Source organism: Myotis daubentonii, chromosome 1 (assembly GCF_963259705.1).
Source record: "Myotis daubentonii chromosome 1, mMyoDau2.1, whole genome shotgun sequence".
NCBI classification, from domain to species: Eukaryota; Metazoa; Chordata; class Mammalia; order Chiroptera; family Vespertilionidae; genus Myotis; species Myotis daubentonii.
The window spans coordinates 36,605,818-36,619,271 of NC_081840.1; the positions used below are offsets into that span (position 1 = coordinate 36,605,818).

At 44.3% G+C, this 13,454-nt stretch overlaps 2 protein-coding genes across 9 annotated transcripts in view; both read right to left on the reverse strand.

Moving 5' to 3' along the window:
- Positions 1-4,990, reverse strand: part of PELI2 (pellino E3 ubiquitin protein ligase family member 2) — a 183,843-nt gene extending 178,853 nt beyond the window's left edge. The window contains exon 1 of one of the 2 annotated variants that reach the window (XM_059695258.1): positions 4,597-4,990. In XM_059695258.1, the coding sequence (XP_059551241.1) occupies positions 4,597-4,673 (77 nt within the window). In that variant the 5' untranslated portion in view covers positions 4,674-4,990. The remainder of the gene's footprint in view (positions 1-4,596) is intronic. The other variant, XM_059695251.1, reaches the window with a different exon arrangement.
- KTN1 (kinectin 1) overlaps positions 1-13,454 on the reverse strand; it is a 568,362-nt gene that overhangs the window by 133,503 nt on the left and 421,405 nt on the right. The gene's annotated exons all lie outside the window — the stretch shown is intronic.

The window sequence follows — 13,454 nt, forward strand, 5'->3', positions numbered from 1 at the left end:
TTAAAAAAAAAAAAATCAAGGGCCTCTTTTAGTTTAGAAAGGATAGTAGGGTCTGATGTCTTTGGGCCCAAATTAGAGAGGATGAGAAAAGGGAAAGTGTTAGAGAATATTTTAAGGTTTCTTATTACTCCAAAGGAGGGGGAGTTAAGGCAAAGTGCCAAGGTTAAAACAAAAACAGCACATAGACATCAGGAGCTGCTTATTAAAAGAAGAAAAGATCATAAACTCTTCAAGCAACAGTCCTCTTTGTCTTCTTTGACAGAATGCTGCACCATCCAAAGGAAAAAAGGCAGGTACTCCCTGACCTTTATGTGGGCCTTGGTCAGTTTCTACTAAAATACTTGGTTGTCTGTCCTATGCATAAGCCTTCATTTGTAGAGGTTTTTAACCCATCTTTGTGCCAAGGATCCCACTGGCAGTCTGGTAAAACCTGCTGAGCCCTTCTAAGAAAAATGTTTTAAGGGCATAAAGTAAAATGCAAAGGATAACAAGTGAAGTCGATTCTACTCAGTTATCAAGATAGTTTTAAATTGTGGTAAAGCAGTATTTGTATTCTGTATTCATGCAGTAAGTAGCAAATCTAGCAGCAAGTCTGCTTGTTGCCTGTTCCCATAACTTAGTGAAATGCTAAATTTCAGTTTGAGTTATCGTGAAAACAGAGATGCCATTTTCCCCCATCCATGTTCAAGGACTCCCTGGATTGCATCTGTGGACCCTAGGTTAAAAACCCTCGGTTGAAAGAGCCAATAAAAATACATTTGTGAAACATCAAATGAAAAGTAAAGCCTTGCAAAAATACACTATCCATTCAACGGTGAGGTTAGAAAAACTAAAAGTATAAGCAATATTTTCCCAAAAACCATGAAGGGCCATTAGTCAGCAAGAGCACTACATGCTTCAAATTGAATCCAAAAGAGATTCAGTTCCCCTCATGCAATTTACAATAAAACCGTGAAGCTCTGAGGAACTGACAGCACTGAACTGACCTGGCAATGTAGTGCCCAGCTCAGCTATGAACTTGAAAAAAATCTCCTTCCTTCCTAGAGCCTCAGTTTCTCCGTCAGCAAAATAAAACGGCTAAACATATATAATTTCTTAGGCTCTTTTCAGTTTTAAAATTCTATCAGATTATCTCTTCCTTATTCTAGCTATTTCAGCCTACTTAATTTCAAAACACCAATGCCTTTCGTAAACATGGAACAGAAAATTTTACCAAATTTAAATGCCCTCGTGTATAACCTAACACCAGTGAGCCATATATATGTATACCACTACAACTAAAAAAAAAAAAAAAAAGTCTTGTATATCTACTTCATAAAAAGCAATCACAGTGTTGGTCTTTTCTGCTTTTTAAACGAAGTTCCCATTCAAATTCTAGCACCATCAGCTCACGAATATACAGAATCAACATAAGCCGGGTTACCTAGAATATGTTAATTACATATTTTCCACTTTTCAGACAATGAGCAATATTACAGGATACAGACCAGGAAGGCTGTTGATCATATGTCATTAGTACTAAACAAACAGAGACGAAGTGGGGGACTAAGCCAATACCACAAAGCCAGTCTGCAAGAAAGCAGGAATAAAACCCAGGTCTCCTGACCATTACCTTCATGGTCTTCCCACTACACTGACTGCCTCTCAAATCCTGACACACTTCCCCAACTTTCACAGTGTCGCCTGGTTTAAACCAGTGACAGACCAATCATTTTCTCTACCTCTAATTCCGTCACGGACACAACAAAGAGTTGTGACTATGATACATTTTCTGGTTGGAGTCATGAAATAAGTAAATTCCACTTACCTGCCAAGAAAGCGATGACCATACTAAAATCCTACCTACCTGGAAATTCCCTTAATATTGTGTAACAAATGAAAAGACACAGAAAGATTTCTATATGGACATAGACACACATATAATATAGCTCCTCACAGATAGATACATATATAGTTCCTCGGTCTGCACTCCAGTGACATTTTACTATGAAACTTAGAACAAAAAACGAGTATCACACAACAGCTTCCAAAAAAGAAGGTACTGCATGTTATAAGCAAAAGCTTCTATGAATATTGAGCATTTGGGGATCTCAAGATTAATTTTATCAATAAGAAAATCTACTAGAAATTCTCTATTTACCAATATTATGTCCTAGATGCTCAGGCATGCAAAGTCGATATTAATGTTTATTTGACTGTTTTGTTTTATGAGGGAAGGCACTGTTTCAAGTCCTAAGGGTTTTTTAAAACTCTTACCTATCGTCTCACTCCCCCCACTTCCCCGCCCAGCATTCTTCAATGTGTTCAACACTGCTAGAAAGTCAAAAACCTACTCTCAAAAAAGAAAAGGAAAATACCATAATTCCTCTCAAGTATTCAAAACCAAACTGGCATCTTCTTAGCAGTCTGGTCTCAACTCACAGTTCACTTCCTCAGAGACCTGCCCTGACCTAGCTAAAGATCTCAATACCTGCCTAAAGCAGACATTTCCTAAGTTAACCCACTTCTGTTGAGCACTTGGCAACCCGATTGTCATTTATTATTCATTTGTTTACATGTGGGGTTTTTTTCTGTTTATGCCTGCCACACCACACTACAATGAAAGCTCCTTGTTCACTGCTAATCCTCAATGCCTACAGAGTGCTGGCACATAGTAGGTGCATACATAACTGCTGAGTGTCTGGTAAGTGGCAATTATATCATACTCAGAGTCTTCCAGAAAAGCATTAGTAAAGAACAGAGCACAGGCAATTGGCCATGCATTTACATAGCCTGCTTTAGCATAAGCCTGTGATACCAGGACAATCCAGGTTATAAATCCTTTTCAGGGCTTTGAAATGCCCTGCACTTCCAGCTATGAACACAAAACCTCTCCAGGCCCACTCACACATTGCTTTTTCTAAAAGATCTCAGCAATGATTTCCTCAAAAGGAAATAATGAAATAAAGTTCTGGCGTAAGTTAATCTTTCCTGTCAGGTTCACAATGTTAAACATACTTTGAAGCCAGCCACAGAAACAAAACCAAACTCCACAAAATTAGGTTGGGCTGGAGGTTACATAAGACAAGCTAAACTCTGGCTTTTTTCCTGTCATCCCTCCCTCCTCCCAGTGAACCCTAACATCTGTCTTTTAAGTGCAATTGGTTGCAGGTGAGAAAAAACGCTTCCCTGCGCACAGCTTCAAAAGAGGCCGAGAGGTTTCCAATCATGTTGCACTTAATACTGTAGCAACCAAGTGAGGAGGACTAGACAACTTCGGGCTGCGCTGTATCTGGAAGCTTCTCTCAAAAATTCTCTCTACAGTTATTTTTAAGTCGGCACTTACTTCAAGGTGTTCAGTTACCAAACACTTTTTTCGGAGTTCTGAGTTTTCCCGTACCCACGATTTCTCACATGTGTGCGAACCCTACTTATGAGCACCCAGGATGTTCTGAATACAGGTCTTTCAACAGAGGAGGACAAAAGCGCGGGTGCCCGGGGGTGACACATCCAAAGGGGGCAAAAAAATAATCCTTTCTCCTGCAGTCCTCAACCCACTGGGTCACCCCTTCCCCCGAGTGTCCCGCACTTCCCAGTCTCCATTCCGCTCCCCATTCACTGCCCCCTGGATCCGGCTTCCATCCCGCGAAGCCTCCCTCCCGGGGTGGGAAGGGTAAACAATAGAAATGTCACCAGGAAACTCAGGAAGTGGATGAAGTCTCTAATTGCTGCCGTTTAACGATCGCAGATAATGACTATCTTCCAATGTGGTTTTCACCAGCGGAGAGGGAGGCGCGGCGGGCGAGGCTGGCGAGCTCCCCGCCGCCCCGAGGACATCTGCGCGGCCGCGGCCAGGGGCGGAGGGACCGAGGGGGTGCGGCCGGGGACGCCGCGTCCCTGCCCCTCCGGGACGCCCCGGCGCGGACAAACCAGGGCCCGCCCGCCCGCCGGGTCACAGACAGTTCACGCCCGCGGCTGCGGCGGCCGCGCGGTCACCATAACAATATGCGGGGCTGCCCGCGGACGCCACCGCGCACTCAGCCCCGGGCAGCGGCCGAGCCGGGGCCTCGGCCCACGGAGAGCGGGGACCCGGGTTCGGGGGCCGGGCCTCCGGGCCTCTCCGTTCCGCCCATCGGGGGGTCTCCTGCGACACAGCGAAGAGCCCGAGACGGTGGCCGTTCAGCCCCGACCCCTGCCGACCCCCCGCGGCCCGGCGCGCTCGGGGAAGTCGAGCTCCTGCCCCCGCGGTTTGACCACAGGCTCCGTCCCCCAGCCCCGCGCCCCGCGGAGCGTGGGGTCGCCCCAGTCCCCGCCGCCGCCTCCCGGGGGCGGCCCCGCTCCCCGACTCCCTCTGCCGTCGTCCGCCGTGCGGAGAGCGCATCCTGGCTCCCGCCTCAGCGGCCGCCGTCCCAGCTTCCCGAGCCGCTCCCGCCGTCCCCAGCGCCCCGGAGTCCCCAGAGAGAGCCTCGGGGTCCCCAGAGAGCGCTCCGGGGTCCCCAGACAGCGCCCGAGCCCCACACCGGCCCCGCTCCGGGATGCGGGCGCCCGGCGGCCACCCAGCCCGGAGCGCCTGCCAACCGCCCCCGGCGCCCCGAGGTCGGGGATGCCCGAACTCACCCCAGGACCACCAGCTCCCCGTATTTCACCGGCTCCTTGTTGGGGGCGCAGTGCTCCTCCTGGCCGGGGGAAAACATGGAGCCCCGCTCGGCCGCCGCCGCCTCCTCCGCCGCGATCCCCGCCGAGTCCGCGCCGCCGCTACAATCCCATCCCGAGAAGGGGGTGAGCGCGCCGGGGAAGGGCACGGCGGCGAAGGGGGCGCGGGGCGGCCAGTCCCGAGGCTGCTCCGTCGTGGCTGCGCGGCTGCCCCGCCGGGCTCCCGGGAGCTCCGCGAGTCGCGGCCGCCCCGAGCCGGAGACGAGGCAACGAATGGGACCGGGCAGCAGGGGGACCTGCCCGCGCCGAACGCCGCCGCCGAAGCCCCGCGGGAGGGAGGAAGGGAACCAGCGCGGGCGGGAGGGCGGGGGCAGCGGCGGGGGAGGGGCGGGGGCAGGACCGCGGAGCCGCCCCGCCGCGCGGGCAGGTGGGAGCCGCCCCGCCCCCCGCCGGGAAGCGGCATCCCCGGCCCGCGCGGCGCCCCCGCCCCCGGCGCGTGGGGCCTCCCGCGCCCACTCCCCGCCTTCCCCCGCCGGGCCCGCGGCGGCTCGGCCCCCGTGTTATGTAAACATAGAGTAAAAGGGAAAGGAAGTTCTTAAAGGAGCAGTTCTGTTTTTCCCTCCTCGCTGCCCTCCCTAAACTTAAAGGAGTTCTCGGGCCGATTCGGGCGGCGCCGGATGCCGACGGCGGCGGCCAGGCTCCCAGGTAACCGAGTTCCCGGCTGAGGCGTCATAAGGAACTTCCTCTCGGGGTGAGGGCGTTTGTTTCCCGGAGTCACGGGGTCCCGGCTCACGTCTGGGGGTGTCGCACACACGCACCCGCCACCCGCGTGCTTCCGCTCCCAGAGCCGAACTCCTCCCGAACTTGAAGATGTCTAAAAAGTGGGGGGGCTGTGCAGTGGGTGCTGCATTAGAGGGGGTTTTGAAGGCGCTGGGAGCACCCCGCCACTGTACAGGATGGAGCTCCCGGGTTCGTCCACAGCAGGTTTCCACATGGTTTAAAAAAAAAAAAGTTTGTTGTGTTTTTGTTTTATTTTTAAATCCATGCTCTATCCACTTTTCCCATACTTTCCCTCAATTCCTTAAGAGGAAATTACCTGGGTGAACTTTTTAGTGAATATAAAATGTTCCTTTATTACTCTAGTCAATGCACTATGTTTGCTTTTTATACTTTTCTAAATAGTTATTTCTATGGCTTTGAAATAGTTTAGAGTGTCATAGGTGTACTGACTGCTGTTTTCATCATGCAGGATTTTATTGTTACCATTTATTAAGCATTCAAAACATGCTAGAAACTCTACATATTACTGCCAGTCACTGTCTCTCAAGACTATTAAATATTTAAAGAAATAAATACTGCAAAAGCTACCGTATGCATAAACAGTGACTGGTTGGCTATGACCCTAAGAAAGGGCCGGGAAGAAAAGAATTGCATCTATAACCTTCCAGCCCGCATTCCAGCACCCTTTGTCTAACATTCTCTGACAGGTCATTACTGTAGTGACATGATGCTTCAGGAAATTGTCCTTCACTTAGTAACTATTGTTTTAAATTGAGGCTTTAGAAATAAATGATTCCAAAGTAACTAAAGCTTCACCAAAGGTGAGCCCAAGACAATACCAAACATAATTTTTAACAACTTATTTCAGCTAAGCATAGAAATTCTATTCTTCAACTAAATATAGCTATTCTGCAAAAGTTACCTATTCTCTGTATTTTTATACATATGGTTATAGTTTTCATCAACAATCTTTCATAAAAGCGTTGAATTTTTTCCCATGACCAGTGTCTTGGTGTGAATTTCTGGCTGGTTTTCTGCTTGCTTCATGCTGTTTTCATCTATCTACTCTATGCTCCTGCTTACCATATGGATGTGTGGCTAGCAAAGATCTGTCAGAATCATGTCACAATTATGCAGTCCCCGTTATTATAGTACCTGGCTCTGTCATTCTAACTTCTCTAGGCTTGTTCTGTTGCTTCTACTGCTCTCTGGGCTACAATTACTTCCTCCCTCCTTCTCTCTGGGCATGCTGTGCTTTTGTGCATTGCATTACACTGTTTCGGCTCCATTTCCTCCTCGCTGTGCTCTGCATCTGCTCTTAGGAGGATGGAAACAAACATTTATTAACCTCCTACTAAGTTCCAAACACTAGGCTGTGAGTTTCCCATAAGACGTCCTAGTCTTTAAGGCCCTTTATGCTACTGCCTGCCCATGGCACCCCTGAATTCCAGAGGGGTATCTTTCTTTCTACTTTCCCAGCACATCTTTGAGCACGTTTATAGTGCTTAACTGGATCTGTCTTTATCAGAGTTACTTGCTTGGGATGACTTTTGTATCAGAGGAAGCTTTTTATACTAGGCAGCTCAGAGCTGGCGCACCAGTGTTGTAAATCACTGAGACATGAAAACCTCAGGAATGTGTGCAGGGGCCAGGAATGGAAATGCAAATGGGCAAATGGGCTAAGTGAGGACTGCAGCAAATTGGTGAGCCCATGACACCTGAAAGGGACATATGTCACTCATCTCCAGCTTATTGTTGTCATTTGACAATATCAACTCACCGATGCTAAATTTAATTTTTTAAAAGCCCCAAATCTTTCTTTTTATGACAAATCTCTCAATTTTTAACTGTTGTCAACTTATTCAAGATTTTTGTTTTGTGATTTGTGTGTGGATATATATATATATATATATATATATATATATATACACACACACACACACACACACACACACACCATGGCCCACCAAAATCATATATATTTTCTAGATTCAACCCAAATTCCCCAAATTTGCTTTCTCTGATTTCAAGGAATTATATATAAGTGAAGGTAAAAGAACATACCTCATCTGAGATTAAATGGCAGGGCAGGAAGGAGAGCAGAGTGGTGGGACATAAATTTGATTTTCTCAAAGAGTCAGTTTTTGGGTCCTTAAGGATGCCAGCTTATACTTTTCTCGGCCCATCCCTGACTAGAGTTTTTTTTGCTCACAACTTAAGCCAATTATAATATCACCCCATCATCCTCAGCTAATATTAGGAATCTGATTGTAGCATAAATTTATCTCTTCTTGAATGTAATTGTTTTAGTTAGTAGCTCCAGGCTGGTGGGACAATCTGGCTGTGCCATCTGCCAACCCACTGAAAGCCAGAGTGGGTTTGGCCGACCTGGTTGCCAGGGCAGACCCTCTTTTTTCCTCCCTGCTTGCCATTCCACTTGTGCCTCCCCTAAACCACTCTCCTGAATCGGATTACCCACCCACGGCACCCCAGGGGGAGTTTATGCTGTTTCTTGGACAATAAAAGGGCATATGTTTACTACACAGATAAATAATGTAAGGTTTTCTCTTGATTTCTCTCTCTGTTATGTCTACCCCTTGTAAGAATTAAAAGATTTTGTGAAAGAGTTTATGTTTATCTTATCATACGTTAAAAAAAATCAATCAAATACCTTTCAGTAGTATTTTTGGGATGAAGAGTCTAATTTTTGGTCACTCTGCATTCTACCTAGATGTTTATGTTTGCGAAGACTAAAGAGTAATTTAGTCTTGTAATATATTAAAATAAATATTTTTGGACAAACTGATCATCTTTTTTATGAAACCTAGATCACATTTCATTTTTAAATTATACCTGTTTTTCTTGATTGGGAGAGTAATATGAGCTCTTTGTCAGAAATTTGGAAAATGTGGAGGGGGTGATTTTTTAAAAATCTTATTTCAGACATCTATAGTCTTATTACCCAGAAACAACCCCCATATAACATTTTTTGGTCTTAATCTTTTTTATTTTTAATTGTTGACATAGTAGTGATAATACTGTCTATAACCACCATTCACAATTTCTTTTTCTTTTTTTTATTGCTTAAAGTATTACAAAGAGTATTACATGTTTCCGACCCCCACCTCCCCACCCCCCCCACCCCCCCTGCCGCACCTTGACATTTCCCGGCCTCCCCTACACCCCCCTCCCCCGTGTCTTGTGCCCATTGGTTATGCTTATATGCATGCATACAAGTCCTTTGGTTGATCTCTTACACCCCCCACTCCTGCCTCCCAACCCTCCCCAGCCTTCCCACTGTAGTTTGACAGTCTGTTGGATGCATTCACAGTTTCTTATCCTGCATTTTTTCACTTAATATTATATTCGGAGCAGTTTTCTCTTGTCTCTAAGACTTCATAACATTTTTGTTGTTTCATCGTATTTATCAACATTTATTAACTATTCCCCTATGGAATGTCTGGAAGATTTCTAATTTTTGGTCTTATAAATAATAAACATATTTGCATTTGTTATTACTGCATGAGGACAGATTCCTACAAGTAACGTTATTACATCAAAGGGTATAAACATTTCTAAGACCCTTTGATGCATATTTCCAAAGCATTTTTAAAAACGGCTGTGCCTGCCAATTTATACTGTAACTAGCAGTAAATGGGAGAGCCTGCCTCAGGGAGCTATCACCAGCATTTTAAAATCTTTACTAATTTGACAGGTGGTAATTTTTTTATTTGCATTTCTTTGATTGCTATTGTGAGGTGCACTCAGTTTTTTAATTGTAGTAAAAAATACATAACATAAGATCAAACCTCACCAAATTTTTAAGAGTATTGTTAACTCAAGGATAACATTGTACAATGGATATCTAGAACTTTTTCATCTTGCGTGACTGAAACTTTATACCCATTGCACAGCAACTCCATTTCTCCCTTTCCCCAGCCCCTAGCAACCAACATTGTACATTCTACTTCCATGAATTTGACTATTTTACATAACTCATATAAGTGGAATCATGCAGTATCTGTCCTTCTGTCTTCTTTAGCAAATTGTCCTCAAGTTCTTCCACATTGTAGCATATGACAAGATTTTATTCTTTTTATGGATGAATAATATTTCATTGCATGTAAATGCCATGTTTTTTTACCCAATCCTGTTTTGTTGATTTTTCTAGTCTTTTTCTATTTTCTATATTTCTGCTCTAAGCTTTATTTCTTCCTTCTGCTAACCTTGGGCTTAGTTTGTTCTTATTCTAGTTCCTTGAGGTGCAGAGTTAGGTTATTTGAGATCCTACTTTTTGTTGTTGTTGTTGTTGTTGTTAATCCTCACCCAAGGATATTTTTCCATGGATTTTTAGGGAGAGTGGAAGAGAGAAACATCAATGTTAGAGAAGCACATCCATTGGTTGCCTCTTGCACAAGCCCTGACCAGGGCCAGGGCCGGGGAGGAGCCTGCAACCAAAGTACGTGTCCTCGACCAGAATCAAACCCGGGACCCTTTGATCCGCAGGCCGACACTCTATCCACTGAGCCAAACCAGCTAGAGCTCCTACTTCTTTTTTAATATAGGAATTTATCACTACCACGTTTCCTCTTAGTTCGGCTTTTTCTGCTTCCCGTAAGGTACATTGTACATATTTTCATTGGTCTCAAGGTATTTTCTAATTTTCTTTTGATTTTTTTCTTTGATCCATTGATTGTTCAAGAGTGTGGGTTTAATTTCTGCATACAGCGTTTTTCAAGTTTCTAATTTTCCTTACTATTGATTTCTAGTTTCATTCAATTGTGATCAGAAAAAATGCTTGGTATGATTTCAGTCTTCTCATCTTTGTTAAGACTTGTTTTGTGACCAAACATGTGATCTCTCCTGAAGAATGTTACCTGTGCGCTTGAGGAGGGTGTGTGTTCTGCTGCTGTTGGGTGGATGCATTTACTTTTTTAAATAGCCACATGGTTGGGTCGTATTGAACTTGTGGTCAATAAATCTTAGGTTTTTCTCAGATGAACTGCTTTTAAGTAGGGTCCATTTCACCAGGACCTGTACAATTGAATTATTGAATCTAAGTGAAATATTAAATATTTATTCTTGTTACATTTTCAATTTATAAAGTTTGAATAATTCAATGAGTTCTTTTTCTCATTCTTTTAAAGAGGCTTTAGTTATTTTAATAGGTATTAACACAGATGATAAGCAATTCAAATAATACAAAAGAGTGAAAATTCTCTTAATCCACCTTTCATCCTGCAGTTCTCCCTAGTGGAAACCACTGTTATCAATTTCTTGTGAATGTTTCCCGTGCTATTCTCTGTGTGTGTTTGTTTTTATAAATAATCTCAAAGAGAAATGCCGCCCGCTATATACACTATCCTATACTTAGCCTTTTTGACTCAATAAGGAGTCCAGGAAAAGACCCTTCAAGAAGCCCTTGAGCAGATGACTGACTGACCTGTGTGAGTTTCACCTGTGTGAGATTTGAGGGATTCGACGATATTCCACCCAGCAGGTTTAACAAGTACGAATGCCCTAAGGTAGCAAAGAGCTTGGCATATGTTAGGAACAAAACGAACTCCATGTTGCTGGAGTTTACTGAATGAGCAGGAAAGGGATATAAGATAAGGTTAGAGAGGTCGGTAGGAGCCACATCATACAGGGCACCAGGGTAATGCTGTGAACATTTGATGTTCTTCTCTTTGATAGTGGAAGTCACTGTAGAGTTGGGTATTGTTATTGAAACAATAATAAAATAAAATCTAATAGTAACTTTATCTACATAAGTATCATCCTATCTAATAAAGAGGGAATATGGTAATTGACCCTCAGGCCATCACAAAGATGGTGGTGCCCACAGCGAATAAGGAGAGAATATGCTGAATGACTGCCCCACCCTAAAGATGGCAGTGCCCACAACCACAAGATGGCTGGCAAGGGAGGGCAGTTGTGGGTGATCAGGCCAGCAGGGGAGAGCAGTTGGGGGCAATCGGGCTGGCAGGGGAGCAGTTAGATGTTGATCACGTCAGCAGGGGAGTGGTTAGGGGTGATCAGGCTGGCAGGCAGAAGCAGTTAAGAGCAATCAAGCAGGCAGGGACGTGGGCATCTGGGAGCCAGCAGTCCCAGATAGTGAGAGGGATGTCCAACTGCCAGTTTAGGCCCAATCCACAGGGACAGTTGGACATCCTCCAAGGGGTCCCAGATTGGAGGGGGTGCAGGCTGGGCTGAGGGACAACACCCCCCCCCAGTGCACAAATTTCATGCACCAGGCCTCTAGTAGGATCATAAAACCCTTTGCTGAAATCAAGATACACATTTTAGAAGCTACATGATTAGTGATTTTTTCTTTATTAAGTTATTACATATGTGTTGATTAGTGATTTTTTAATAAAAGAATTTATTTTTACATTCTTAGCCCAAGGCCAGAGTCACTACAAACAGTGAAGAGAACTTGTAGCAATGAGATAGTCCTAGAAGAGGGCCTCCCTACTCTCATTCACCACTGAGATGGGGATTCAAGGAAAGAGGTTAAACAGGCAGGAAAAAGGCATCCTAAAGAGTGGAGAAAGGGCTAGTTTAGGAGACAGAGAGACCTTAGTTCTACATCCCAATCTCCTTATACCTGCCTCAGTTATTTCATCTGTGAAACTGGAATAATAATATCCTGCCTATTTATCCCACAAGGATTTTTGAGAAAATTAAATGAGCTAATGCATGTGACAGTAACTTGTATACTACAAAGTATTAAAACACGTAAAGTATTATCATTTTTTAATAAAACTACAGAAGTAATATTGTGGGAGGGAGGATGTGCCAATATTAAATAATGAATTAATAAATATGTGCTGAAAGCTCTTGTACTCGTTTTGTGCAGCCCAGTGATAATAAATCAATTTGATAAATATCTATTTAGGACCTATTCTGTTAAGGCATGGTGATAGATAGAGCAAGTGGCACAGCTGCAAGTAAGGCAACAAGAGACCAGGAGTCCCAGAGGCTCCCACTCGGGAGGTAAAAAATCCTGTTGTCAGAATGAGGGACAGTGAGGGAGGGTGTGGGACTCTGGCTGCAGAGTCTGCACAATCTGTAACTTTCCTGCTCGTTGTGAAATGTCCCAGTTGTAGCAACTAGGACCTCGGAACCTAAATAAGAAGTGAACCCAAATGAAAGTGCTTTCTAAACTGTCAAGGGCTGTACAGTAGCATCATTCTATGAGGGAAGTACTAAAAGATGAGCTGGTATCAGGAAGCTAGGTCTCAGCTTTTGATCTAATGTTTCATCCATCTCCAAGTTGCTTATGACTGTCCATTTGCCTTAAATGACACTGAATGCACTTGTTTTATTCTTACCTTTGCATAATCTTTTACATTCAGCCATTGCAACTGCACAGGGTATGTTTTGCTGCAAAACCAGCACATGCCGCAGTGACCTCATCTCCATTACCACGTGCCAGTTCACACAGGACATTCAAGGGCACGCTGATACACACAGCTCAGCACAGATGGAACTGACCTCCCGGTTAACAATGAAAGTAGGAACGAACACCGGATAGGTAGAAGTTATAACTACTCCCCTAAGCGAAATAATAAGACAAAATGACACTTTTCATTCCTTAGGAAAGACGTTAAACCAAGGTTGCAGCTTTATCGCAGTAATGGGGGAATTAAACACATTAAGCCCACAAAAATCAAAACTGTTAATTCACAAAAGTTCACCTGCCTGTAAATTATATTCCTATTAACCTTTCTTTTGCCTGGTGACCGGTCAATTATATTAGGGGTCGTTCCCCTCTTGTGTTCAGACCTTATGCTGTGATTGGCTAAAGTCAATATGACAGAAAGAACTTACAGTTGACCAAAAACAAGCCACAAATACACCAAAGAATCTTAACTGAATGAACCAAATTTATTTCCTCTATGAAATTATAAACATTTTCTCCATGTTAAGCATTTTTTAACTGTATTTTCTTCTATGTCCAGACCAGCAGATGCTAAAAACTAGTTTTAAAAAAAATCTTAAAAATCAAATCACTTGTCCTCTCCCTCCTTCTCTGGGCA